Below are 27,956 nucleotides of genomic sequence, written 5' to 3' on the forward strand. Positions count from 1 at the left end.
GGAGCCTTGTAACTCGGATTCCGTCTGACATCTGGCAGGTAGCGTGGTCGCGTGGTGTCACAAAGCTGACAAAGCCACGAATGAACGCACCGAAAGTAAAGTGCTGGTAATGCAGTGAAGCTGAACTCGGACGAGAGCGTGATAGCCCGCCGAGATGTCGGGCAATCGGAAGATCGCTGAAGGGACGGAGGCTCTGCGGCAAGCCGAGAAATTGTGAGCGGGGTCCCTGGTTCGTTGCGGGGGCGTTCATCTCATTTCTTGCGCAGCCTCAAGACTGGATTGCTCAAGTGGAAGCCCGACTGGGACAACGCCGCCGCAGAGTACTGCAAGGCAGGTGGGACTAGAGCGCTCCACGGGCCCGGGCCGGCCCGAGCCCGGTTTGGGTAGCAAGCATTTTCTCGGGCCCGGGCGGGCTCGGGCTTGAACAAAAAATATCTCGGGCCGTACCCGCCCCCGCCGGCCAGGGCCGTGGCTGGGCAGTCTGGTGTGCCGCAAATTCTAAAGTGTCGATGACAAAAAGTGTGCTCATTTGATCCTTTAGGTTCAATAAGAACAAACAAGCTAAATGGAAAATCACGACAGCGCCGTTAAAAAACAAAAGGACGTCTTGCACTTAGAAAGCTTTCACGCGGAAGCCAGGAACATAGTGTCTGCCAGGAACGTAGTGTCCGTACTATGGTAGTTTACCGTCCGACGGCACTCTTGCAGAGCGTTCAAGTGCCGAGCGAAAGTCTCGTATAAAACGAGTTCTCAAAACGTGTTTTTCGAAGCTCCACCCCCTCCCCCGAACTGAACATGGGTGAAGGCGCGCGGAAAAGTATTTTAAAAATTGGAACTCTAAATATGGTCGGTTTGATCACCTGGAAGTGGAAACAGTGGCTCCTCGATTTACTACATTGGGAGATGGTAGATATCGCTTTTATTCAAGAGACAAAGTTATCGACGCCAGAGATGGCCAAGTCATTCGTGCGTGCCTTCGGGCACGACGCTCACAACGAGGTCTTCTGGGTGAACGGCGGTGCTCGTGCGGAAACGGGGGGACATCGCCGTTGTGGACCGGGACCTGGGCGACGATGGGCGCTGCGCGACGGCGGACTGCCCCATCGGTGACCAGCTAATACGGTTTATCTCGGTGTAAGCTCCGAACAGCCTATGCGAGCGACGGGTTTTTTTCGAGACGATGAGGCACATATTGGACACCCCTGGGGACATCGTGCTCGGGGGAGACTTCAACTGCGTTCTCAGCTCTACAGACAGGGCCGGTGTTGTTGCCGGGAAAGACAGAAGTGCCACTACGCTTCGCGACGTACTACGAGACAACGACCTGGTGAACGTTACTTCTAGGTTCCCGGGATTCAGGCCGGATTACACGAGATGGCAAGGAGGGTCCCATGCAGGGCTAGATCGCCTTTACGTTTCCGGCGGACTTCTCACAGGCTGCCTCTTACAGTGTCAAGATGGTGCCCTTCTGGGATCATGGCCTCATCACCACCTAGCTGAGGAGCGACCTGGCGACTGAGCGTCGTGTGAGAGGCTCCTGGAAAATGAACATGGCCATGCTAGACAGCCAAGAGTTCTCAGGGAGGGTGCAGCAACGCCTGGAGAACCTTGGGGGGTGGTGGACGCCTGCACGTGGGAGGCTTCCAAGGAAGAGCTGCAAGAGCTTGCCGAGGCCTTCTCACATGCCAAGGCAACCGAGGCCAGACAGGAAGAACAGGCTCTGACGGGCACACTCCGCATTATACTCAAGGAATAGGAGAAGAGGCCTGGCACCTTTGCTGAGGACATTCGACGCTGCAAGACACGCCTGCAGGAGATGCTGGAGGAGAGGTTGCGGGCGCCCAGGTGAGGAGCCGAGAGCCAAACCTGGAGGGCGAGACTCAGCCCACGAAGATTTTCCGGACCTTCGAAAGGAAGCGCGCACAGACAAATTACATCTCCAATGTGCGGTACGAAGGCCACCTGGCGAGCGGGCAGGAAGAGGTTGCTGCAGCTTTTGAATCGCACTACAAAAGACTCTTTAGCAAACAGGAATGCAATGCCAGTACCCACCACACGTTCCTCTACGAGCTTGCCACCGTCCCGGAAGATATAAAAGACCTGATAAACGCCCCAATCAGGGAGTCTGAGGTACAGCGAGTTATCAAGAGGCTGTCCGGCAACAAAGTGCCCGAACCGAATGGAATTGGCGCAGAGTTCTACAAGAGGTATGCGGACCTCCTCTGCCCCATTCTGGTAGAGGTACACCAAGATACCTTTCAGCGAAAGATCCTCCCTCCGTTCATGAGGGAAACTCTTACGATGCTCATCCCGAAAAAGGCAGGCGACAGCTTTGATCCAGCAGTGACGGACTACAGGCCCATCAGTCTTCTCTGTGGGGACTACAAAATTCTTGCCAAAATTTTGGTGAGAAGGTTGGATCTTGGACTTTGGTTCGTGGTGGGCGACCATCAAGCTTACAGTCTGCGGGGGCATTCCATAGTGCGAAACCCCCACGTTATGCGTATCGTCAAGGAGGCAAGTGGTGAAGGACATCGGCCTTTGGCGGTCCTTCAACTCGACATGAGCCAAGCTTTTGACCGGGTGTCCCACGAGTTCCTAAGGACTGTGCTGAAGAAGTGTGAGGCCGGCGGAATGTTGGACTGGGTGGGCCTCTGCTACCGAGACATATAGACGAGACTTCTCGTCAATGGCGATAAAGGGCGCTCAATACCGATAGGCCACTCGGTGAGACAGGGCTGCCTGCTCTCTCCCATACTCTTCGCCCTACAACTGAAGCCCCTCTGCTGGGCTATCATCCGGGACACAACCATACAAGGACTGCAGATGGGCGATCAACACGTGAAGCTCCTGGCTTACGCCGATGATGTGGCCTTGATTTGCACGTCCAAGGCTCAGGTTGAGGCTGCTTTGCAGCACAATGCGGTATTCTCCCAGGCGTCTGGAGCAGAGGTCAACCGGCGGAAGTCCATCGATGCTTGGCTCGGGGATTGGGCCACGACGCCCAAAATCTTCGGAGACATTGATTGGAGAACAACGGTTGACAGCTACCTAGGAGCGCTGAATGGAGAATGTGGGCCCACGGTGGAACAGTGGCGTCAGAAGACCAACGCCATTCAGGCGAAGCTCTCCCCGTGGCTCGGCAGGCGGTTATCGCTCTTTAATAGAGCGTACGTCTGCAACTCTACTTCATATCCAGTGGTACTCTACTGAGCACAAGCTGCCGTTTGTCCCGAGTCAACTGCCAGTCGTATTCACCGAAGCTGGGTGAGCTTCATCTGGAGGTCGACGATGGAGAGGACGCGGCGCAGCAACCTCTTCCTTAGTTTGGCGGCCGGAGGTCTGGGTCTTGTGAACATGGTGCTGTAGCTCCACGTGCAGCGCTTCCTTCTCTTTAGAGACAGGCAAAACCCCCTCTTTTTAGGTGCCCTACATCACCTCGGCTACCCGTACCTCGGCAGATGGATGGTCAGTACCACAGGTGCCACCACCAGGGGAGCGGGTCTGCGGTTCTACGCAGAAATCGCCGCCTCAGTGGAGTTCCTCCTGGTCCACTTCTCGCGGGAATACCTCCTTGCTGCCAGCGGCAAGACGCTGTACTGGGACACACTCCCCATCGTGCTCTTAGTTCCCCTGTACAGAATGGAGCTGGTCCCCCTTTGCGCAGCCGAGCCCTTCAAGCGGGTGCGGAGGTTCCCTGTCCTGGCATCCACTAAGGACTTCTTCGTCTGATTCCACCTCGAGGTGCTGCCTGTGAAGGTGTGGTTGAACGCGAGGGGTGCTTTTTCCCCCTAATGTACAAACTGCGACCTGTGTGGCTTGAGTGAGACCATACAGCACGTCTTCGTCGAGTGCTCAAACACGTACCTCTTCTGGGACGAACTCAGGGTGGCATTTGGGCAGCATTTTGAAATCGAGTGGCTATCCTCGGAGGTGCCGACAATTTGGACGTAGCCCCGGCAACTGCCCTGCTGTGTCTGCAGTCCACTTGGTTGGCGCACACTGCCATGGCAGAATGTCGCACTGATGCCAGGCCGACATGGGACTACTTCACGTCAAGGCTGAGAGGTGGCTCCTCTCAATTGCCGCGAGAGAGGAATACCACGAAGGAAGGGAGCACATAAAAATTAGACTGGAGGCAAAACAACTGACTCAGGTGAAAATTTCTAACTGGGACCAGTTGGCACCTCAACTGGCTTCAACTGGGAATCAGCTGGGACCAGCTGAGGGGTCAACTGGTTTGAGCCATTCCCAGTTGGAATCAACTGGTTTGACTCCCAGTTGGGAATGGATTGAACTGGGACCAGTTAGGGAAGGAACTGGTTGGAGCGATTCCCAGTCGGTCTTCAAATGGTTTTCCCAGTTCACAATTTTGACAAGTTGGGGGTTTATTGACCTTTGCTAATGAAGAAAACTAAAAATACTTAAATTTTTAGATTTATACAAATAGGGAAAGTTTTAATTACTAGGTACATTTATATACCGTAAGTGACTTAATTTTCACAAAGACCTCATTTTCGCGAATCGCCTACGATTCGGAAGAAATAGGTCCTGTGAACAATTCCGGTAAAATGTAAACACATTGGAATCTGTATTGAGAACCCACCGCGTCGTGAAAATTAGAACCCGTGAATTATTCCAAAACTTCAGCTTTGACCTAAGTCGCGAAATATTGAGCCCGCAAAAAATAAGTCGTTTACAGTATTTATAAAAATAATAATAAAATTTTAATTAACTAAATAATTTCTTTTCATTAAAAAATATCATTAGTGACAAAATGTGTTTACCTAAATGAGCATTTAGTGCATTATTAAAACATATTAAAACATTTATTTAAATACCTACAGTATTTTTTTTTTCGTCTAATAAATAAATTTATCTTTTGGCCAATCGGAGCTAGCCGGCCATCGTGGCACACAGGTGCGGATTAGTGGTACGTGCTGTCGATAGATGGCGCTGCGTATGCGACCAACGTAAGACCAATGCCGGACGGACCTGTGGCGGCGAAGCAGCGTGAATGCAGGTGGGGGTGTGTGTTACCGAGCTCCTCAGTGATACACGCGCCGTCCGACTCTCTTTCGGAGGTCACTTGTAGGCGCAAGTGGAGTGCCGTCGGACAGCACTGTAGACACAGCCTAAAAGGAAACGTATAGATTTAACCGGCATAGTGGGAAAGTGTGGTCAAGAAAAAGAGAGCACTCCAGTCACAGGGTACAACTTTAGCGTCTTTTTCTTCTGCTTTTCAAACTAAAAAAAGAAAAATGTAAGTTTGATTTTGCATTGTGTGCAGGGAGAATCACTATGCCACCAAAGATAAGCTAACTTTAGATAATTTTATTCTTATACAACCTTTTGAAGATGCACTGGCCTGATTTTGATTGTTTCTTCGCAAAAACATGTAGAGAGGGAAGGAAGTTCTCTGTGGAACAAATTTAACAACGAAATGTCCAATATTAGTTCAAGAAATGCATAAATAAAATCTTGGTGACTTTTTTTTTCTCAAAATCACTTATGAACTGCATATATCGGCCCTATTCTTGACAATACATAGTATAAGTCGGGGTATTTATCTGTTGGGCTCAGGCTGGGCTCAGGTTTATATATTTAAAAAAAAAAAAGAAAAGATTGCTGGGCTCGGGCTGGGCACTCAAGCTTCTGTCTAAAAATTCTGCCGGGCCCGGGCAGTGTCTCTTCCGGGCTGGGTCGGGCCGGGCCTGGTAATTCCGGCCCGTGCAGTGCTCTAGGTGGGACCTTTGGATGCCAAAGCCCGAGCGGCCGCCTCACTCAACCCCTTGTTTCAGCGACGGCTTTCAAGGGGGCCAAGGCATTGCAGCAGTGCAAGGACGCACACCTCAAAGCGGCCGAGTGCTACCTCAAGAACGGCTCGTATCCTTCGAGGCATGTTCTCGCCCGTACCTCGCAGTCGCGGACCACTCAAATTACACGCTCCGAGCCAAAGTCTGGCGTAGGGTGGCGCAGTAGCTTGCCTGCCCTCGCCCGCCTGTTCATATTTCCTCCGTCGCCTCCAAAATCACCTCCTTCGTCCACTCTACGCAGTTCTATACAGGATGTTCCCATCAATCCTTGGGGTGCCATGGGAGGTGCACAGGGGCAGACTTACCAATAGGCAGAGTGGGCAGCTATCTAGGGTGGCAGAATTTTGGCGGCCAATTTGTGGCTGCCCCCAAATAAATTGGCTCTTCTTTTTAATGTGAAAGCATTAACTGGTCCCATGGAGCGAACCGAAGCTTTGAAGCCGCGCTAAACGCCACCTTCCCCTGTCCCAATGGAGCGAAGCCTGTCGTCTGTAGCAGAAGTCTGATGGATAGGCTCCCATTGTCTGGTGCGCGTCATCAAGGAACGAGACTCCCATTGGCTCTTGCGTGGCATAGTTAAAAAAAAAAACACCAGCAGAGAAGCCCTCTCCATGGCGACGCAGCGTACGCCGCGGCTATGGTGGCTAGAAGGGGAAGTGTGACGGGCGCCGTAAGCGCGCCATGTCGAAGAGGGGCGCGAGTTGCGATGAAAGTTCTTCGCCACCCCGAGGGGCACTGCACTCTGCAGGGGAGTCAGCGATCTCGGCTGATCTGTTAGTTCGCGGGCGTCGGCGCTCTTCTGAGGCTGCTACAAGCTCTGCTGTTTTGGCTGTTCTGCTGTTTTGGCTTTAAGTAATCATAATATACATTAGGCTCATAATAAATAAGAGTGTTAAGATAAGCTCAAAGTAATCAAGAGTCATCCCAATGTCATTTCGGACTAATTCAAGTCGACTGGGTTAAAAGTAACTCGAAGTAATAAAACGAGTAATAATAATGTCAACGGAGTTCATTATAGATCAGGGGTGGCCAAACCGCGGCTCTTTGCTGGCCCAAGTGCGGCCCGCAGATCCCTCGTAAGGGGACCCCCCCCTTCCCGCATTTTCCCAGGAAAAAACAAGGGATTTCAGGCAGAATGAAGCACGGCTCGCGGTTTGGCAGCCTTGTACCTCCATACATACTGTCGTACAGCCTTGTGGACTCATTCGGACAGCCAGACTCTGAACAAAATTTAAACTTGCCCCCCCCCCGTGGCTCTTAGAAGTTTCGTGGTTTCATTTGCGGCTCTTAGGCCTGGTCGGCCTGGCCACCCCTGTTATAGATCATTTGCAGTTGTCATAACACAAAGTAATCAAACGAGTGACCAAAATGTCAATTATGCCGAATTAAAGTCCCTTTGGTCAATAGTAACTCAGAGTAATAAAACAAGTAATTGTAATGTCAATTGAGCGAATAATGAATAATTTTGTTAAATATTAGCCCCAAAAAATTATAACAGTCATCGCAATATCAATGAGGCCTACTTGAGGTGCCGTAAATCAAAAGTAGCTTGGAAGTAATCAAAAGACTACTAATAATGACTGACTGTGGTCACAACCGATAAATTGGTGCTATAATGCCTGCATCAAATCAAAATACTGCCAATGGGATTGGCAGTATGTTTAAATATATAAATAAATAATTACACAAAGTAAACAAGAGTCACCAAATGTCACTTAGTTCGAATAAAAGTCAATTGAATTGAGAGTAACACAGTAAGCAACAGTAATCATAATGTCAATAATCATCACATAAAAATTCAGTTCGTTCAATATTAGCTGAAAGTAATGAAGAGTCATCTCAATGGCATTTAATTCGAATTTATGGCCAATGTGTCAAAAGTAACTCGAGGTAATCAAAAGAGGAATAATAATGTCAACTGAGTTCAATATAGATCAGTTGGAGCAATAGTAGCACGAAGTAATCAAAAGAGTATCATAATTGCAACTGTACTTATATCATCTGAATTGTATTAATGATAAGTCGACTGATAAGACACATTAAACAAAACATTCAGCTAAAATAAATTAGAGTGCACCACAATAACTCGAGGTTACAAAAAGAGTAATAAATATTAAAATTGCGCCTCGTCAAAAGTGGGACTAGTTACTCCAAGTAAACAGGATAACTGGGTGAGTTGGTATGGATTCATAATGGAACAGCGCGAAATTTTGCAAGGACAGAGGAAGGAGCGCTCGTCCTGTCCAGTTCCTTCCTCTGTCCTTGCAAAATTTCGCGCTGTTCCATTATGAATACTCCAAGTAGTCACAATAGTAATCAAATGATCAGTTGTTCCCCCAAAAATCTGAGTGTATAAACAATTATTCTAAGTTACCGAATGTTTAAGCAAAACACAACCATTGATTGGGTGACCACCCGTCCTGCGACTCGCGGGACTGTCCCGCATTGAGGGCACGTGTACCGTGTCCCGCAAGAAATACCAAAATATTCAAAATGCCCCGCATTTCACAGTGTTATAACATTCACTACGCAACTTATGGCGCTTCCGAACAACGGGGCATGGGGAAGCGCGGAGGTCGCTGGTAAGCTTGTGAATCTCAATGGTATGCCATTTTCTATCCAAGCACTGCGGGAGGCGACCGTCGCTCTTGAAGGAGACCGACGGGCATGCGCCGTTGTTCCTCTCTCCTTGATTGTAAAATATTGCAAGCGAAAATTGCTCACCAGAAGTTTATAAATAAGCCATTGTAATCATTTGCAAATCATACTGTGTTGTGCAAAAGGGTGATTGTGGAAAGCTTATTTTTTCTAGTGAAGACGGCCATGCAAGGCAAAGGGCCTGCAACTCCAAATGGTAGAAAAAACAACAACATAAGGTTCTAATTTTGTGTAAGAGCATGTTAGTGTAAGAGTAAGTGTCGACAGGAAACAAAAATTCAAGAAGATTCACTGTTTCTTATTTCCTCTTGATGCATGATGCAGTGCAGTCCTTTCCTTTTGATGCTGCAGTCGATTCTTATGTTTTCAACTTAGACCATTACAATAACACAAAAATATATCACTGCGAGTGAAAATTATTTTAGTAGCTGTCCCGCATTTTGTCGGCAGGAAGGTGGTTACCCTACCATTGAAGGCATGATTGTGCTTGGTCCTGTCTCGTCTTCCTCGTGTCCTCGTGCTTTAGGCGTTTCACATATCCATTTTACTGTGTATACTATATATTGTGGATTAAATTGACTGACCCCGGGATTAAAGTAGGTAGCGTAAGGATTAAATTGTGTGGTGCTTGGATTAAATTGGGTGGCACTGGGATTAAATGGGCCGTCGCTTGGATTAAGATGAGCGGGTAAACCTGTAGTTCAGTGTGTGGCATCTCCGAATCAAGCGGCAATCAAACATTTGTCTGCATGCGCACATTGCCTGGACATTTTTTTGCTGATTTTTTAAAATAAAATACTCGGCAAGCTTATTGCCTGTTCATGCACTCTTCCGAGAAAGAAAAAGACTGTCGAAGCAAAGGCTACTTCAGAAGCAAGTAGTTTTTTCCTTTGGCTTGTATTCTTGATGCATTATCTGTAAGAGTAAATAAAAGTGAGTCATTCGTCACATTTTTCTTCTGCTGCATTCTGAAGCATATGAAGTGTCCATGATTCATAAAGTTATAAAGTAAAAAAAAAAAAAAAAAAAAAAAAAAAGTCCCATTTCGACAGCACAGAACATATATGCAACAGGGTGGACGTTCATTTGCTCCAACTCACGTGTTCTAAATGGAATTCAAAAATAGTTATTTTTCTTTCCTTTCTATTGCGTAACAGGGCGTCAATAGATTCAGCTCTTGAAGAAAACGTCTAATTGTCTTTTATTTGCGTATCAACTATTTTGCTCCAATCCTATGCTCCGCGCGCCAGCGCTAACTCGCCTGCTGCGCGCAGCTCCCTCTATTATTTTCATCGCAACTCTGTGCAGCCCTTTGCTCTCGGCCGCCACACTTCCCCTTCTAGCCACCATACCGCGGCTATGGAGCCTGGAAGCACAGCCCGCTTGGGCAAACTCCGGAGAGGCTGCGCAGCCCAGGCCAGCGCGTCGCGGCCATTTCACGAGAGCGTGCGCTCGGCCGCTACCTTGGCAGTTGCAAAAAGTGGCCGTCCATGCCACTACTCCGCAGACAAACAAAGGGAGCGGAAGAACGACATTTATGCTTTCGCATTCACAACTCATAAGTGCTTAGGTGTCCTCGGACTTCTGTGTTTTTTAAATCTAGCTCCGAATTTCACTGCTTCGGGAATCAAAGCTCCAAATCTAGCTACTTTTATAAATTATAACTCCAAACTTAACTACTTTCTCGTTACCGTGGGGTGCGGGGGTTGGTTGGGGGGGAGGGGAGGGGAGGGGAGGGGAGGGGAGGGGAGGGGAGGGGAGGGGAGGGGGGAGGGTTGGTGGCACTGCTAAAGGTTGCTTAGGGCAGCAAAATGCTAAGTCTGCCTCTTGAGGTGCAGCACGTTTTGTAGAAAGTCCTTTGCTAATGCAGTTCATGTTTGAGTAGAGCTCTTGCAGGCAGAGCCAATGCTACGGGAAAACGTGATGGAAAAACCTGCCAGAGTCTTTTGTGTTTCGGCAGTAGGAAGACCGAGCGAGAGTGTTCGTTAGTCTTTAATTGCAGACATGAGCTACTGAAAAATACCTACTACGAGGCACTTTTGTTGCGCCAGCAAGCGGAGTTTGTTGCACTCTTGCCACGTGGGACTTGGTTATCATCCATCCTGCGATTATTTGGAGTTTTGTCGAATCAAACACATTTGGTCCTGAACAGATTACCTTGGCAGCTCTTGCCGAGATAGTCTGTTCAGGCTATGTATTATGTCGGCTGGCTGGAGAACGGAATGGTTACTTGTCGATCCAAACAAGAGACTCAGTGGTCTTAGGTGAATTCTCCTCAAAGTGGAGGCAGAGGCATGGCTGCTTGACTCTGCTCCTTGCTTTCCCGGGAACCTTGTTGAGTGGCTCTTTTTGCTCTAGCAACAAACTCGGGATGCTCGGCTGGAACCCTGTTGCTGCGCGTCTCCCGACAGAGTGGCAGGAACCGAGCAGCTAAGGCGGAAGTCGGGCACATGATCTGCTGGGTACTCGGGGTCTTAACCTCCAGAACAGTGGTTCTCAACCATGATGTTTCGCGGACCTCTTGTGGGTCGGCGGAGATGATGGAGAACCCTGTTTGTGGGGGAGGGAGGGGAAAGGTACTGGTTAAATATAATAATGATTTAATAAATGGATATGACTAAAGGCTAATGTGAAGTCGACTTCTCTTATTGACATACACACGAGAAAACTCGCCCGAAAACTGAAACATTTCTTGTCGATCTGAAAAAAAGACAACTTTTATTGCCGGGCTTTACCTATGAGTCAGGGTTTCGTGGACCCCTAGAATGCCTTCGCGGACCCCAAAGGGTCCTCGGACCCCTGTTTGAGAACCTCTGCTCCAGAAGATACCACGATTACTTCCTGCCGCTGGATCTCCATCCCACTTAAATGATTGCTCCTTATAAAACACAATGTCCACCACAATACTTGTGCCGACCATGACAGTTTACAAAGAGAGTGCAGCAACCCAGAAGGCAGAAATAACGGAGTATGTCGGTGCCACAATGTTCGGCATGGACATGATTAAAATAATGCGGACTTGACAAGGACAAAAAAGGCATGTTCTGCATCTTTGGAACAAAATTTGGAAGACAGTTCCGGGATGAAATTTTTCCCGGTCCTCATTATTCGTGCTGTTTGTCTCATTAAGCTGCAGCGATTGGCTCTTTGTGCCAGTCACTGGAAAACGCGTCTGCGGATGGCCTGCCGGCGGTTTCACCCTACAAAGACAATGAGAGTGACATTAAAGGCTGACAAGCAGCCATAAAGGAGGAAACCGCTCTTGGATTTCTCTTCTTGAATTCAAGACGGAAGGAAGCCCTCTTCTTTTCTGTGGGAAGTAGCTTGGCGAGCCACTCCTTTTGGTGGAGGAGGAGAGAAGGCATCTGGGAAAAGGCTTTCTTCCTGTCTGTTAGGGGCACTCCGGTTTGTTTGTAAACATGAGTTTGTCTATAGTGACAACAGTCAGCGTGCCCTCTGGCAGTCACCCAGGTCTCTGGTGCTAGCTGCCACCGTAACGGCGGTGCACACGGTTTCGCATTCATGTGGGCACTTTTACACATGTAATTGCCACTGTACGCCTACGGCGACAACTGTCGTAGGGTTAATAGTGGTGCGCATTGCGACGGTTTGTGCGACCCTTGACGACTGCAATCCAGCTTCTTCTCAAGTGGCAAGTGAGTAGCACCTGCGCGTGCCCCGAGCGGGAAGTGCGTGCCGGCAATGAGCCCCCCCCCCCCGTCCCCCAGGCAGCTGGAGCAGGCTGCACTGGTGAGCAGAGACATGGGGGACCTGAACGCAGCCGGAGAGCTGGTGGACCGGGCCTCCCGCCTCTTCGTAGACTCCCGCAGCCCAGACACTGCCGCCCTCACGCTGGAGCGGGGAGCCAAGTGAGATCCACGGGCGTTTGCCCATGCTCCTTCCTTCCTCCTGCCCTTGACTATAGGGGGGAGGGGCTTTTAACTGAGACAAGCAAAGCGAAGCGCTTAATATAGTTAAATAATTGTTGGGCCGGGGGGATCGGTGGCCGAGTGGTCTAGCGCACACCAGCTCGGAGCACGTGGAGCGAAAGCTCGCGCTGCAGAACCCAGGGATCCTGGGTTCGAGCCCCACCCCTGCCCGTTTCGATCTGGATGAGCATCGTACCGGCGTGCGGTCGTGTACCACTACTGCGTGATGCACGTTAAAGACCCCAGGCTAGCGGCTGTACCGCATTGGCTAAATTTCTCATCTACAGCTGGGAGACTCGTCGCCCCTGTGAGGCAGACCAAGTTCTAGGCTGTATAAACACACACACAACCCATTTTTTTTTTTAATTGTTGGGCCCAGAACCAATGACATTGGGTCCGAAACGGAAATGAAAGAAAGTGGGCAAAGTCATGCGCTAGATTTATATAGCGAGAATGAAATGTAATTGAGTTTATCAGCCACATTGTGGAAGCATAGGAGAAACAGGCAGCTGTGGCACGCTTTGGAAAAAAAAAAGGGGTAAGTATAGAAGTATTTTGGTTGTACTTGTTCAAATTCGAAGCATAGTTCTCTCTTCGCACCTTCGTTGCAAAATGGTGATGCTTCGCGAATAAAATGAAACCTTTCGTCATTCGGGTCGATTGGGACGTCTCTTTTTCTGGGTCACTTGAAATGGTGGCACCGAACTCGATATGCTTAAAGGGTGACAATTTGTCTAAGGCACATATTTGTCGTAAAAATTAATGTAATTTGTAAACCTAATTTTTACGACCACTGGAACTCCGTAAAAAAAATATTGAATTAAGCAAGTTGAATGCTCAGTTGCAGGGGCTGTAACGACGTAACAACCTGGGTCAATTTATTCTAAACTGAGTCGGAACCCCCCGGGGGTTGCAACATATTGGGTGATGGGTTGTGAAGCGGCCCGTAAACTTGACAAAATGTGAACTTGCTTCTTTGCAGTGGCGTCAACGAAAAGAAACTATGGGTCGTAGCTCGAAATAGAGTTGGAATTGAGAGTTGCAGTGTCCTCGTTTTGAGGATCCCTGCTCTACCAAACTCACTTCATTTTTTTTATTACGAGCGAAAGGCCATCGTCGAAGCTATGTCGAGACCAGTTATAACGAAGTGATTGGAAATCGGGAGTCACTTCGCTATATCCGCTTTTTCATTATATCTGGACTCCACAAAAGTAACAAGCAAAGAAAGAAAAAGGGGTGTCATGGGGCACATGTTCATCGTGCCTGCAGAAAGTGGTCGAGGCTTCCTTGCATGCGCTTTCTGCTAGATCGGAGCTGCTTCCTTCCAACTGTGAGAAGAACTCCCGGTCAAGGGAAGAGCCTGCGAGCTACGTACGGACTGCGTCGATATCTGCGACAGCCGCCGCAGAAAACACCGGCAGCAGACGGCATTCTTTAGGTTTATGCGTACTTCGTAGAGGATGGCACGTTTTTGTTTCAAGGAGATTGCCTTCCTCTTCCCCGTTGAGTTGCCGGTAGTGCCTGGACTCTCCATCGTTGAGTGGCATTGATTCACCGAATAGGTACTTCAGTGAGGCTAGACTCGCACAGAGAGCGATCATGCTGACCATTGATGCCAACATAGAACACGAAGCAAACAAAGAAGTGCGCACAGCATCAGGTTCACGTTTTGTAGGTATAGAAAGCCTAGATGAGGGTGCAACTGCTAGATGGGGGTCACAGGCTTGTGGGCCGCTCTTGCAAAACGAGTTGCAGCCTGCAAGGAGTCAAAAGAGTTTACCGTCTGCGAACATCTCCGCTTCTCCGCCCGGTTTTCTCGCCACGTTGACCATGCGACAACAACGTATTCGCATTTCGGGAGTGTAAAGATTCTTTCGTGCCTTTTGCAACAGGATCATCGAAAACAAGCATCCTCAGGCAGCAGTAGAGTTCTTCAACAGAGCAGCAGAAATCGTTTCGGTAAGAACCAGGCTTCATTGTGTCTCATCCAAATGGATCTCGTTGCGAACTGCAGTTGTGCTCGTGCTCCGCATCGTTAACGCCAAAAGAGGCCAGTTTATGCTGCAGAGTTTCCATCAGACTTGCAGGGTCCGGGTAGAGCTTTCTTGTAGAACAGGTGTGCAGAGAAGTCTTTAGAATATAGTCGGTAGATTGAACATGGTGCTTCAAAAATAGTAGCGCAATTGACTGGAAGGGCCACGCAACAGTGCGATGCATCTTAGCTCCCAAAATAAAATATTGGGCTTTGTTGTACCCTATTTTTTTTGCCGTATAAGCAATTGAGAAGTCAAAGAAAGTGGTTCAGCGCATTTAACTTTCGGCTGTGCGCGTTGCACTCTGCAAATACCTCGCTGTATGGGGCCATGCTTCCCCTTACCAGCGAGGCTTGTCTCTGCTCAGGTGGAGGACCGGCCCCGGCAGGCGGCGGAATTCTGCGGCCAGGCGGTCCGGCTCTTGCTCAAGACATCCAGGTGCATTGCCCAGACGCCTGTCGCGGCCGAAGGGGGTTCGCCGGTGAAAGGGCGTCTCGGGTTGACTGCTCCGGCAGTCTCAGTTTCGTCACGCCATTTGGGTAAAGCGCGCTCGTGGGTAGGCTGACTGGAAGTTGGCGAGTGGAGGTCCAGACTTCCTTCGAGGACACTGCAAGCTCCCGGCCATTTGAGTCGTCCCGATGACACTGTGGCTTGGACGAATCTAGTTTGTCCGAGAGTTGGAAATGGAGCTGGCCTGCTTGGGGACCTGCATTGTGAGACCTCCTTCGAAGCTCGTCTGCAGGGTTGCTGAAGAGGATGCGGGCGAGCTGAGCTTTGTACGGCACTGAGATCAACAAATAATCCTCTCTGCGAACATTTGCTGGGGTTATTCAAACGTTACCATTGCCAAAGATTCAGTGCTAGATCTCGGACTGCGCAGATTTGAATAAAGACTAGTTGCTAAACTGTTGTTAATCAACTATCTAGAGTGTTGCTAGACAGCTTGAACAATTTTTTGTTTTTTTTTCTGGCGGAAATCCTTTGTGGATATATAATTCCTATTTAAAATTAAAGATGCCACGAACCTGCCGAGGTTTGAGCTCGAAAGATATTGCAAGTTTTGAACTTCGTTAGAGTATGAATAATGATGTTTGCAACCTGCAAGTTTGGGTTTAAAGTTTGGGTTTGAAGAAATCAAATTTTTGTTGCATATCAAGTTAGAAAAATAAAATTATTTCAAATTTCTTTTCAGGTACAGGCTCGAAAAATATATAAGATTTCAAATTTAAGTTAGAAGTCTTCTAATCTCGTATAAAAAATATAATTTTTCAGGTTCTAATAAAATGTTCTTGAATTCATAGTTAAAATTGTGAAATATGTCACAAATTTGACAAAACGTTGGACAGTTCCTTTATGTCGTAAAGACTCCTTCCTTCTCAGTGCTGTGGTACTTACGGTACTACCTACTTAATATTTATTGTCGCGAAACAACCGTCGAGCCGATTGAGCGGTTCAGAAAAAAGCCTCGAGGTGATCCAGTGAACATCCTTCCGACCTCTTCAAACTAGCAGTGATCCAATCAAATGCCCAAAAGGCTGCCACGAAACGACACAACATGCGACACAATGCATGCACGGAGGCACCCAGGATTCCCAAAAACCCTTAGTTGCTGCGGGCAATTATTTTGGGGCTGGACGGCCGTGGGAGGGAGAGAATGCGGGTGCAGCACCCGACACGGCTCCGGGTCGAGGAGCATGCAACCATACTAAACACGCGGGGTGCCGCTTATTTCCCACGTATGCGCGGCTAGCTTTGGGCCGGTCGTAATGCGTTTGGCTTGGGTTTGCTAGGCAGCGCGGGAGGTTTGTGCACGTGCGGACGTCCCCCGAATCTTTAACGACATTTCCCGCAAGAGCCCCGCATGTGCCGAACCTTGCCAAATCCGGACTCGAGAACAGAGGGCGTCTCTTTTGTTGCCTTCTTCCGCTCTTTGGCAGCGCGAGCATGCTCGAAGCTCGCGAGATGCCAAAGGCGGGAAGCTTGCGTTAGCCGAGAGACTTCCCTGCCATTCTCGTCGGGGAATACAGTTGACGAGGTCGAAGCTACGGGTGCACTCGCACTCCTCGAGCACCGACGAAAGCTGCGCCTCACTTCTCAGACTTGTCCGGCATGCAGGTGGGAGGAGGCAGCGGAGGCCATTGGGCGTCAGCGGGAGTTCCTGCGGGAGGCCGGGGACGAGCGTGCGGTGGGGCGCCTGGTGGTGGCCTCCGTGCTCGTCCACCTGGCCCGGGACGACTTTGTGGCCGCGAGCAAGGCCCTCGACCAGGGCGCAGGGTGGGTGCAGTGCATTCTTACCAACGGGCCTGGGACACAGAAATAGGGAAAGCCTGCTCTTAAAGTGCCCGGTCAGGACTCGTACGGGAGTTCTTCGTTGTAACGATATTGCTTTATTAGAATCATCGCTTCGTTCCCAGTTCCACGCGACCCCGATCGAAATGAGTGCCTTTTGTAGCGGATTATTACGAAGGCAATGGTGTCGAAAGCATGCCGGCCTACACGGAGGTGCACGGAAGACCCTGGCATTCTTTCCACGACCGAGACGAATGGCAAACTGGCCGAACGACAAACGGTGACAAACAGTTTTTTAAGGGGGGACATGGCCTGGGAGGGTCAACTTTTGAACCACTGTCTCAGATTGATTCAAACTTTCAGGGTGATTTGAACCCCATTAGGATTGATGGCATCTAAGGTTTCAGTCTTATAAGCCAATTCTACAACATACCCTATGCGTAACAAGCTCCAGAAAAAAGTTACTGTATTAGGAAATAGAATGATGTGAAGTAGAATACCCATAGTGCAAGTTAAGGTAAAAACTAATTGTAGAAAATGCAATTCTAGAGAAAAACAGTAACACCCAAAAAGGCGTTAGCGTTAAAAAGCTTGTTTATATGCTCTAATAAAAACAAAATTTGAATGTTATGTTGAGTACATTTGTAAATTTAACCCAAAAAAACCCGAATTTCGGAATGTTTTCACAAAAAGCCGATTTTTCCCTGACTATTAACTTGAAAAATAGCACCCAATTTTCACCCCCCGAATTTAAAAAAATCAAAAACCCGAAAATGAACAACCCTATAAATAAAGAACACAAAAAACTTGCTCCCTGCTGACTCTGAGGGTGCCGACATGTCGAAAATAATTTATTGTGAGATAAATCCTGCATGTTTATAAATGAAAGTCTCTGAAACCATTCGTTGGAAGTTAATAAACATAAAAACTTAACATTTTTGAAAAAAACATTTTTTTCTGAAAATTTGGAATTCCGAGGTTATGTTGTCCCCCCTTAATCAAACAAAAAGTGAGGCTTGTTCGATTAAATCTATGTTTAGAGTCTCCCGCAGTGTTCCCGTCCACTTTTGAGGCTGCTGTTGGTATTTTTGTGGTCCTCGCTTTTATCAAAATGCCGCTTCTATCAAACTTTTTTCCCATCCGGTTCACTTCTTTATAACGATGGACTCCCGTGTGTTGCAAAAGGCACTTACACCGAGAAAAAACTTCTCTTTTCCGTAATTTTTGGGTTGCCAGATTCATTTTGAATATTGTGATGTGCTCCTCTTTCGGAATGACATGCCAAAATAGAAGCACATTTCAGAAACATTCCTCATTCAACGTGAGCCTCGCTAGTAAACACCGAGCTAACATTTCTTGGGGGAGTGCAGGGTGCGGGGCAAGTTCCTTCTATGACGTACGTCTGCAAACCATGCACATAAATACAGTAATCCCTCGTTCTAACATAGTCATTGGCACAGCAAAAAAAATTTGATATAAGCTGTTGTTCAATAAAAGCGAGAGAGAAAAAAAAAAAAAAAAAAACAGTGCCAGCAATCTTGAAGATGGATGGGAACACTGCAAAACACTCTGACCGTATATTTAATCCAACAAACCTAGGTTATGAACATCTAGTGGCAGCTTTACCGAGTAAAGAAATAATTTAAGTGGAGTTTGCCGACAATTTCATCCAGGCACCAGTTCTCGAACTGCTCCAGGCATCGCAAACACACTGTCACCACCGCTGCAGCCGTGGGGTGTTTTGCGTCTCTGCAGTTGATACACAGCAGCACGGCCTTCATAATAAGCGTGGTCGACCGCCGATACATTTTGAATATTCCGGCTAAAAATGCGTGCATTTCGGTCACGACCACGTTGAACTTCGATAAAAACGATAGTTTGAAAAAGGCGATTTCGTAATAACGACAGATTACTGTATATATTTCTTGGGGATATCTTAGTGTCTCTAGGAGGGATTGCATAGCTTCCTACTATATTTTGGGTCGATGTGCTCAAATGTTAATTATAATGACTCCCAATAAAAATGTGGCTTGCGACAAAAATATTGCGGTAATATTTTTTTTGGGGGGGCGGGGGCGGTAAAATTTATTTTTTAATGTGTCCCTACCCAAGTGCCCATCTAGCAAAAAAGGTATTTGAGAGTTGAATACATCTTTAAAGGCCAGTGCTTGAACAATTTGAAGTTAGCGCGGCATCGTTTGTGGAAGCACACACAATGCGGTAGGTTTTTTTTTTTTAGTAAGAACCAAAATCTTCAGAGCAAGATACGAGGAAATATTATATGAAAGGCAAAAGCCAATGATGTAATCTTTCAATATTAAGTTGAGAGAATGACTCTTGGTGTTCTTTCAGTGTTTGTTGTACTGATACTCGGACGAGTCTTTCAGTGGAACCATATGTTTATTTTCAGAAGAAATTTCAGTGAAGTATATGCTTTATCGCAACAATTAGCCTGCTTCTTTTTTTTAAATGTGTAAAACTGAATTTTCAACTCTGGTACGATAGAGGAAGCAGTATTTTTATTTACAGTAAACTATACTTAATTTTCGCAAGGACCTGATTTTCTCAAATCGCCTACGATTCGCGAAAAATAGGTCCCGCGAAACATTTCTGGTAAAATGTAAGCAGACTGGAATCTATATTAAAATCCCACTGCGTCGCGAAAATTAGAACCCGCAAGTTATTCCAAAACTTCAGCTTTAACCTAAATCTCGAAATATTGAGCCCACGAAAAATAAGTTGTTTACAGTATTTATACTGCAGGCACATGAGGGACCCAACCAGGCGCGAAAAAATTAACATGGCATCAGCCATGTAGCCAGGGGTGGGGCCCGTGGGGCCCGGGCCCCCCCTGATATCTTCCATTTTGCTGGGACCTCCTCTCCCCCCTCCCCCTCATACAGCATTTTGTCATTGGTCGGCCCCTCCCGAAACAAAATCCTGGCTATGTGCCTGCATGGCATGCATAAGCATCAATATGCTCATTCGTACCTAGTGTACATAAGCATTTAGCTACGGGTGGCACTCAGTTATTCGAGCAACGTTTTAGCGAACGCCAAATTTTTATAGAATGACACTGTAGCAAATGGTCGGCCGTCGCGAAGCCGCGTTTACGGGTGGACCAAGTGAATTAACATTTTCGAAATGAACTGCCGCAGATCACCGCCACGAAGCGGCATAAACGCAACAAGGGGTGGGGGGTTAACATGTGCCCCCGTTATTTGTTAAAACTTCGATTTGCTCAAATGGCACTGTTCGCTAAAACGTCATTCGCTCGTGTGACAGACGGGCGCGTCTCCGCTCGTGGCACGTCGATCACGACCGTACCGGACGGTGGTGGTGTGCAGGTTCCTGGAGGGGGAGGAGCAGGACACCCTGTCCACGCTGCTGGAGGGCTGCGACCAGGGGGACCCCGACACCGTGGCACGCGCCCTCAAGAGCCCCTTCCTCAGGCACATGGACACCGAGGTGGGTGATGCCAGGAAGCTACGCTCGCTCTTCCTTCCCCCAGCCACCGCCGTTTGGTTGCCGAGTGCCAGGCAGGCATGCTTGGCTCTAGATTCCAAAATGCTGCTTCCTGAGCTCCCATGTCGGGAAGCTCAGGCGATATTTTATCTCTGTTATCTCCATCGTTTTAATACACTACAACTTTGAGGTCGGATACACTACGACTTTGAGGTCACTCGCAAAGGAAATGCATGAACAAAGGGAAGTGTCTTTCTCTCCTTTGTTTCACTTTGTCACAGAAGTCCTCTTACTCTAAGGTCTGCGGCCGCGTCATTCGGGTAGGATGAATGTTCGTCGATCACGGAGTCGGCGTTAGGGAATTTAAAGGTTTTTTTTGTTTTTTTTTTGGAAATCGATATTAGCCCAAAAAGTGGGGTGGGCGATGACTCGGGATATTAAGGTATATACATTTTCTTTTCATGACAAGTTGTTGGTGGCGCTCAATGAACCGAATATACATCACAAAGGTGAAGGGTTCACCTCAAGGATGGAGAACTAAGGGTGTCCGCAACAACGAAATGTCCCTCAACTTGTCGGTGTGCAAGGACATTTAGAAGTTTCTATCAGAACCAATGATCAGGCTCACGCATCGCAACCAGAGTTTTGCTAGTACATGGAGAATGCAGTGCTTCGGAATGTGGTACCGGTTGTATCTTGGTGACTGCTATTGATGGATTGGTCGACTTGCAGTGATGTGACTGCTGCGCCAATTGCGCCAAACTGCACCAAAGGGCAGTTTGGCGCAATTGCTACATCCTGCTACATTTTGCCAAACTATGGTAATCTGCGCCAAGCCTGCGCCAAAAATCCAATTCCGGTCGCCTTTTCAAACCGAAACTAAACTAAGTACCGTAACTGAGCATGTGTTTGTTATGTGGCGCAAGCAGCCACGTGACACAAAGTACCCTGCTGTGTGGGAGTATTGATTACCTAGGTTTCTCTCGGTGGGCTTTCTTTCGAGAGGGGCCCCAGTATGTAAAAATTCTGCCGCGAAAGAAAGCTGCTGAAGAGAAGTGAGCTAAAGCAAAGAAGGCGGTCGTTGCACAAAGCGCTCCAAGTATGTTTTGACCGTGGCTCGCGATGTCGTGCATCGATGCGCTCAGGTTCTTGTTTTATGTGTGTTTAGCTTTCACCTCGGCTGCCGGCCTGGCAAGCACGCGCCGCTGAACTGTTTTTTGTCGTATGCTTGACAGTTACATTTTGCGCACAAGTTTGGGAATCAGTTGGCGACAGAGCGGAGTGACATGGTTTCGGTTTCGATCGAACAGCCGTTTTCTCTGCTTGCGCGACGAAGCAAGCGTAACTGCAATCCTGCCAAAGTTGCTCTCACGTGCCTGCGAACATGATTGCATAACAGAGGCACCAGCTGCAACGCTTTCAATGCATTGTTTTATGTTTGCTTACTTTTGACGAAAATCTGGCATGTCGGGAATCAGAAAAACGGTGGTAAGCGGTTTTTCGGAATTGCTCGGCAATGCCTAGAACACTACACTTGTGGGATGTCTCAGCAGTAAAAACACAAGCAGCAAGCTCCATCACAACACGTCACGTCTGAACACAACACAGCACAAAGTGCCCTTCGTTTTTACAGCACTTAAAACAAATATTTCTATTTTTCTAAGAATATCTGCTCCAGATTCTACTTTTGCTGCTCCGAAACACTGTTTTGGCTACTCCAAAAGCCACTTTTGCTGCTCCAAAACACTGTTTTGGTTGCTCCAAAGTCCAGATTTGCTGCTCCAAAACACTATTTTGGCTGCTCCAAAAGGGCTTAGGCCAATCACATCACTGAACTTGAGCTAGTGTAGTATTTGCATCGACAGCTTGCCAGTTTCGAGTGTAAATGCATGGCAATTCATACGGAAGAGGAGCATCGAGCGGCCGAGGTAAGTTATGAAAGGTCATTTTCGAACCTAACAGCCATATGAACAGAAAATAACGGTTGCACATAATTAGAAAACATCACAAACTATGTATGTGGCTTTATTAGAATCATATAAGTTAATTGCAATCTACCGTAAAATACCGAGCATCTGCCCATTCTTCATTAAGCGCCCACCCCTCAATTTTGTAACATTGGGAAAATACACGAAGGACATTTCTTTACATATTGTTGACCTAAGAAGCGCTCATCCCCCAGTTTTACGTGATTATCTCCAAATTTGGAAAGGGTGCTGGGGGCTTGCTCGGGATTTTGCCTTAATTTATTGATGAAATACAAGATTCCTCATTACGCCCTGGGTGGAGCACATGTTGGTACCATTCGTGTCTATACTTATCGGTCCGTGTTTCATCATTATTTTAATGTTGTCCGCACCATTTGAGAAGAAAATGCTATTTTAGGAGTTTGTCCCATTAAATTTTAGGCCCGATCGCATGGATTTCGGATTGTCGCCCTTCATGTGGCCGTTAAACTGCTTGTGACAGCACTGTGCTAAACAGACCCGTTCATAAATTTTTACCCAATAGTGACAAAATTATACGAGCCAAGAAAAGACCATATACCGTCTTGGGTTGAATGGATATCACTGAAAGAACTGAAAAATTTAAATATATAAAAATATTTGCATAAAAAAATACTTTCTACATAAAAGCTGAAAAAAAAAAAGAAAAAAAGGTATGTCAAGTTTGAGGGGAAAGAATGCCAAACCTTAAATACAGTATGGACCGCTTACAGCGTAACCGCTTATAGTGCAGGACCGGGTATAACGCGGCTTTTTTAAGTCACCGGTTCGCCTCCCATAGAACTCCATGTAATTGCATACTGCTTAAAATGCAGGCGCGCAAAGGGAAATACTGGTTATAGTGCGGTTTCTGGAACAGCCCGCCGACCGCGCCGACCGACGGGCGCAGCGAGCACGCTTCCCTGTGCGACACTAGATAACGGCGCTAGCCGCAAGCGGCACTTGCGGGGCGAGGAGGTTGCTCGAAGCAGCTCGAAGAAGCGGGGAACGCACGCACGTGTCGTTCACGTGCGTGCGTCCAAGACCAATGCGTGCGTCCCTCCGCTGCGTTGGAAACAACCGCAACGAAATGTTTGCGCGCGTTGCATGCCGGTCGCGGGCCGGCTTCTTCTATCCGCAAACATGGCATCATTGATGATCGTCTACGTAGACGGCGTGGTGGAAGCTCATCGTTCTGTGTAAAAGCACTATCCTCGACTGTGAATTTTCGTTATGTGTCGCTATGATAATCCAGCACGTACTAGAAGGAAAGGTCCACCTACTCTTGGGCGATGTTGTGGCGGCACTCTCAAGACGGCAGAAACGCCCGTGTCGTCGTGTTTGTTTACTTTGACTACAGTGGTGCTTTCTAAGCATTTGTGTTTAACATCGCCCGGATTTCTTATTTGGAGCATTTCATGCCTGTGCTCATGTTGAAGGTATTACTGGCACGTACCGTATAAAGGATGCGAATTTTCACGCGTTTTCATCACCGAAGAAAAGTGATTAAGGCTAGCGATCCTGAACGCTCGCAACGTCCGTCCGCAACCCGCGACGCCGTTAAAAGGCTGCGCCAGACAAAAGTCGATCATTTTGTTTCAAAATGTGTGACACACTTGAGAGAGAAGTGTACTAGTCTGGTGAAATAAAGGCTTTCCTCGAACTAAGCTTTATTTTTCATCTAACATAAAATAAGTTCTTTTACAAAGGTAAGTTGTCTCGTGGCATGTATTTTGGCCTGAAAAATTGATGTTTTGGTTATAGCGCAGTACCGCTTATAGCGCGGATTTTCCGGACTCCCGCGACATATGTTATATGCGGTCTACGCTGTAAAGTGTACAATCAGGGTTCAACCAAGAAGGGAAGAGCTCCCATCTTTTGATGTGGGTCGTCTGCAGGACAGCAAATGTATTGCCTCCAACTCCTGGAACACATCTTCGACTATAGTCAATTACAGGTTAAGAAAAGTTTCCGAGGGAGAGGAGGGTTGGGGAGGAGGAAGCAAACGGAATGCTGGAGAGGAGACTCGAAAACTTTCCTTAACCTATAACTGACTACGTGTGTGTAGAGTTTTATACTCGCGCCATCAGATGTCGCAATCATACGGGTTGGTCGAAGCCTCTATAACGTCGTTGTACAGAAATCGAAGGACCACTTCTGAGGGCGATATCAATGCACCAGTGGGCAACGCATTCCAGGCAGAGTAATCGGACTGCAGTTCTCTGCACAGTTCAATGCGCGGTTATTGCTCTAGAGCGGTGGTCCTCAAACTTTTGAATCTCGAGGATCGCCTACGGGTCTCGGGTTTGACGCAGTAAAGCTTTGCCTGCAGAATTGTAAACTGCAGGCAAAGCTTTTTTTTTGTTGTAAACTGTAATGCACGTTACCGGGAAGTGTAAGATTGCCTCCTAGGAACGCAGTTTGAGAAGCCTCGCCTTAGAGACGTACAATGCTTTCTTGCCAGTATGCCAAGCTGGCCAGGATGCTGGGCCAGCAGGCAAACGAGTCCAAGAGGAAAGCAGCCAAGGAGCCTGTCCCCACGGGAGAGGAAGGGGCGGACCACTCCGAAGAGGCTGAGGCATCGGCCGGCCCCGGCGGTGACTCGGACGACGAGTTTGCGGGAGGCCTGCTCTGATGTGGCCTTGCATGCGGCGGCCTCTGCAACGCGTCTGCCGCGGCTTGAGAGTTGGGGCCGACTCTGTTCATAGGTTCCAATGATGCGATAAAAGGAGTATGGCTGTGAAAAGCTGGCACGACGTCCTACGGCCTCGATCGATGTCGCGTCAGTCTCGAGAAACCCTAGTCCGCCTTTGCCGAGGAATCCTTCCTGGCTTTGGCATTGATGCAGACATCGTAAGCAACGAAGACCCGTCTGCACGCTCGCGTTTGCTTAGGGCCGAGCGCCTTAAAACCTCTTATGACGAGAGAACACGGTCCCTATATACTGAAAAGTAGCCCAATTCTTCTTCTCCCTGCATTTTCCTCCTTTCCACTGAGGGCAATCCTTCTCGCCCTCCTTCTGCACCACGCCCCCGCTGCCATTTTCGTGCGAGGTCCACAAGTCGCTCGGGTGTAAAGACAAGCGTTCTTCGATTCCACTGAAAGAGGACGATTAAAAAAAGAAATGAATGTAGTCCCGTGTATTTTGGGGCATCGACGTGCACTGCAAAAATATATTTTGTTTACCCGTTTATTGCCGCAAGTGCTGAGAGCGGGCACACAATAGAATGCACCTCTTCCTGCAAGTAAATGGACAGTTTTAGTGGACCATAGGCAAGGACTGCGTTGCTAGCGGGAGCTCGTGCCGTCGCTTTGAGCATGGATTAAGCACGAGCCCGCAATCCTTAGCGTACGCCCTACGAAAACTTTCTGTATTCCATCTCATAAGTTGCGTGCAACAGAGGCAAAAGCACAGGCGCAGTTACGCGGCTTTTAGATTTGCTTTCCTTTCGCGAGCGCTTGTGAAAAGAAAGCAAATCTAAAAGCCACGCGGTCGCGCCTGTGCTTTTGCCTCTGTTGCACGGAACTCATGAGATGGGGTAAAGACGCCGTGCACACGCGTCATATTCCAGTCGCCGTTGCTGACTTCTTTTGTGTTGCCCAGATGCCGAGCCACTGAAGCGGGCGTTGACGAGCCTCCACAAAGGCCAATGCTGGGGAGAAGGGCACAGTCAAATCTAAAATCGCAATAACCTGCCCTGCTGTGGTAATGATGAAGTGAAGTAGACGCGAGAAAAAACAAAAACTGAATTTGGTTATGGCGGCACCCCTGTACAGCTGCTGCAAAGCGTCTATAGGATCTTGAATGAAGTGCATTGGCAGACGGCATCACTCGAGTTAGGCAAATAAAAGACGGCACAACGCGTACAAACCCAGGACTTTTTAGTAATTTTTAGCATTACCAATCGTTTTGCAAAACCAGCATGCAGCTTGGTTTACTTCGTACACATTTTGTAATCATCGAATACTACCTGCAGCTGTGCACATGCGCACGGAGGAATACGCAACGTCTGCATTTGGCTACCCATCGAATACACTCATCTCCCTTGGAGGCAGTTGAAACTTTTCAGACTGATCCAATGGCGCAATTGTCTTCGTCGCCGGGATTTTCTTTTCCCATCGGGACGCTAAAAAGCTTCTTCTTTTTCGGAACGGTGTTCATACAATCCACAGCACAGCGAGATGGCGTCGCGTTGCTGCCGAGGTCATGGCACAAAAAAATAAACAACATTTAACCCTAAAATGGCGCCGGTTCAGAGCAGACCACCAAATCGTGCGGGTTCTTGGCAAGGTAACAGTCACGTGTCGTGCCCGATCCAATTGAAGCGAGGAGAAAAAAAATTTTAGAGGCATGGGCAAGGAGGAATTTCTCTTTTCTATTTCTGACAATGGTTTGCACTACCTTTCAGTATATAGGGACCTTAAGGATTTGCAAGATCAAATGTATAAGAAATGGTCGTTCATAACATTGCCAAAAGGCTTTCGAACCCAGAAAGAAGTTGTAAAAAAATATAAAATATATGGGAAAGGAGTGTTCCATGGCAATAGATGGTGCCAGTGTTTTCTCTCATTGTAAAAGGTTTGAGGGTACACGGTTCTAAGATGTTGCAGCCGAAAATACGCTAAAATATAAAAAAAAAAAAAAAAGTTTTTTTTTAAAGGGCCTAGTTGGGAAATATTTTAGTTTAAAACATTCCACATAAAAGTTTTTTTTTTTTTTCAATATTTATGTTATTAGACGCAATTTAGGTGGAGGTCATGGCCCACTCTAAGCCGCACCAACAGGTCACTGGCCCCATCCATTACTACCGGATTGGCTTGGCTGCTCCATTGAACACGCTCGTAAAGCTAGTGTCTCCCTGTCGCGACGTATGGTGGGTCTCGTCTGGCATCTGGCACCACCTACCGGTCACGAGGGCAGACGCTCTGCAACCTCCGGCGTCGTCTGTTATTCCACTAACGTCCATCATCATCTGCAATGCTCGTAAGACGTAGCCGTGAGAGTGGTGTGCCGGCGTCCGTTATTGCCTGCATCTGTCCAATATTTTTCCCTCTCCTAAAATCGTCTCCAACGCTCTCCAAACACGACCGGGAAAGCGGCGTTCTAGCATTCCGTTGTGCACGAGCCACGGTCCAATACAAACGTCTATCAGCGTCTCTCGATGTGCAGTAAAGAGAGACCGAGAGGACTAAAAGAAATAAATCAGCATTTCTGTTCGTTTCTTTTTCGCTTGGCATCCGCAAGCAAGATGGGCAGCCATCGTAGCACACATTTAAAACGTGACATAAAAATATTCGCTTTGGCAGGCTAGCTGCACTGCAACATTCGAGAGCTTACTTGCCTTTCGGAGCAAAATGACGTGAACATACCTGGACAAAATTAATTTGAGACGAACGCTCGATTGCCTCCAGCCAAATAGAGCACTATATAGCTCCTACGGAGCAGAGTAGCGCAATCCTTTGAACCTCGTGTTTTGCCGACAAGATGGCCGACAGAGCGGCTCGGCGCGAGTCACGTGGTACTCAGGGTTCCAAGAGGCGGCCCGCCCTATGGGAGAATACATGGAGATCGATACAACACGGCTGATTAAAAAATGAGCGGCGAGTTCACACTTTTCAAAACTAGTCTGTCGTGAAGTTAGTAAGTCACTAAACACTTTGTCAAAGTTTTAATAATATCGGATGCGTGTGCAAATTTTGAGAAGGCAATTTCCAAGGCAATGGCGTTTGAAGCAGACGATTTTTGCTCGCAGCGGAGATGGGCTTTTCGGGTTGGCCGGA

The 27,956-nt window shown here is 47.8% G+C and overlaps 1 protein-coding gene and 1 long non-coding RNA gene across 2 annotated transcripts; one reads left to right on the forward strand and one right to left on the reverse strand.

Moving 5' to 3' along the window:
- The first annotated feature begins 22 nt into the window (after positions 1–22).
- Positions 23–25,308, forward strand: LOC8039348 (gamma-soluble NSF attachment protein). Its single transcript, XM_029972592.4, has 10 exons — positions 23–213; positions 267–334; positions 5,802–5,886; positions 12,113–12,130; positions 12,203–12,343; positions 14,296–14,362; positions 14,804–14,874; positions 16,552–16,710; positions 20,073–20,193; positions 24,640–25,308. Exons 1-10 carry the CDS (start codon positions 155–157, stop codon positions 24,808–24,810), a joined length of 960 nt encoding a protein of 319 aa, XP_029828452.2. The 5' UTR covers positions 23–154; the 3' UTR covers positions 24,811–25,308.
- On the reverse strand, positions 25,101–27,633 carry LOC120845878. Its single transcript, XR_005716926.3, has 3 exons — positions 27,546–27,633; positions 25,362–25,414; positions 25,101–25,273 (listed from the first exon to the last, which is right to left on the reverse strand). It is a non-coding gene; the product is annotated as an uncharacterized LOC120845878 (long non-coding RNA).
- Positions 27,634–27,956: the final 323 nt, after the last annotated feature.

Source organism: Ixodes scapularis, unplaced genomic scaffold, assembly GCF_016920785.2.
Source record: "Ixodes scapularis isolate PalLabHiFi unplaced genomic scaffold, ASM1692078v2 PGA_scaffold2__306_contigs__length_199485367, whole genome shotgun sequence".
NCBI lineage: Eukaryota > Metazoa > Arthropoda > Arachnida > Ixodida > Ixodidae > Ixodes > Ixodes scapularis.

Excerpts from the sequence above, each read along its gene's own strand:
- LOC8039348 (XM_029972592.4), top strand. The coding sequence starts at position 155 with ATGTCGGGCAATCGGAAGATCGCTGAAGGGACGGAGGCTCTGCGGCAA. Across the intron at positions 12,344-14,295 it reads ACGCTGGAGCGGGGAGCCAA|GATCATCGAAAACAAGCATC; the intron begins GTGAGATCCACG and ends CTTTTGCAACAG. Across the intron at positions 16,711-20,072 it reads GCCCTCGACCAGGGCGCAGG|GTTCCTGGAGGGGGAGGAGC; the intron begins GTGGGTGCAGTG and ends GGTGGTGTGCAG.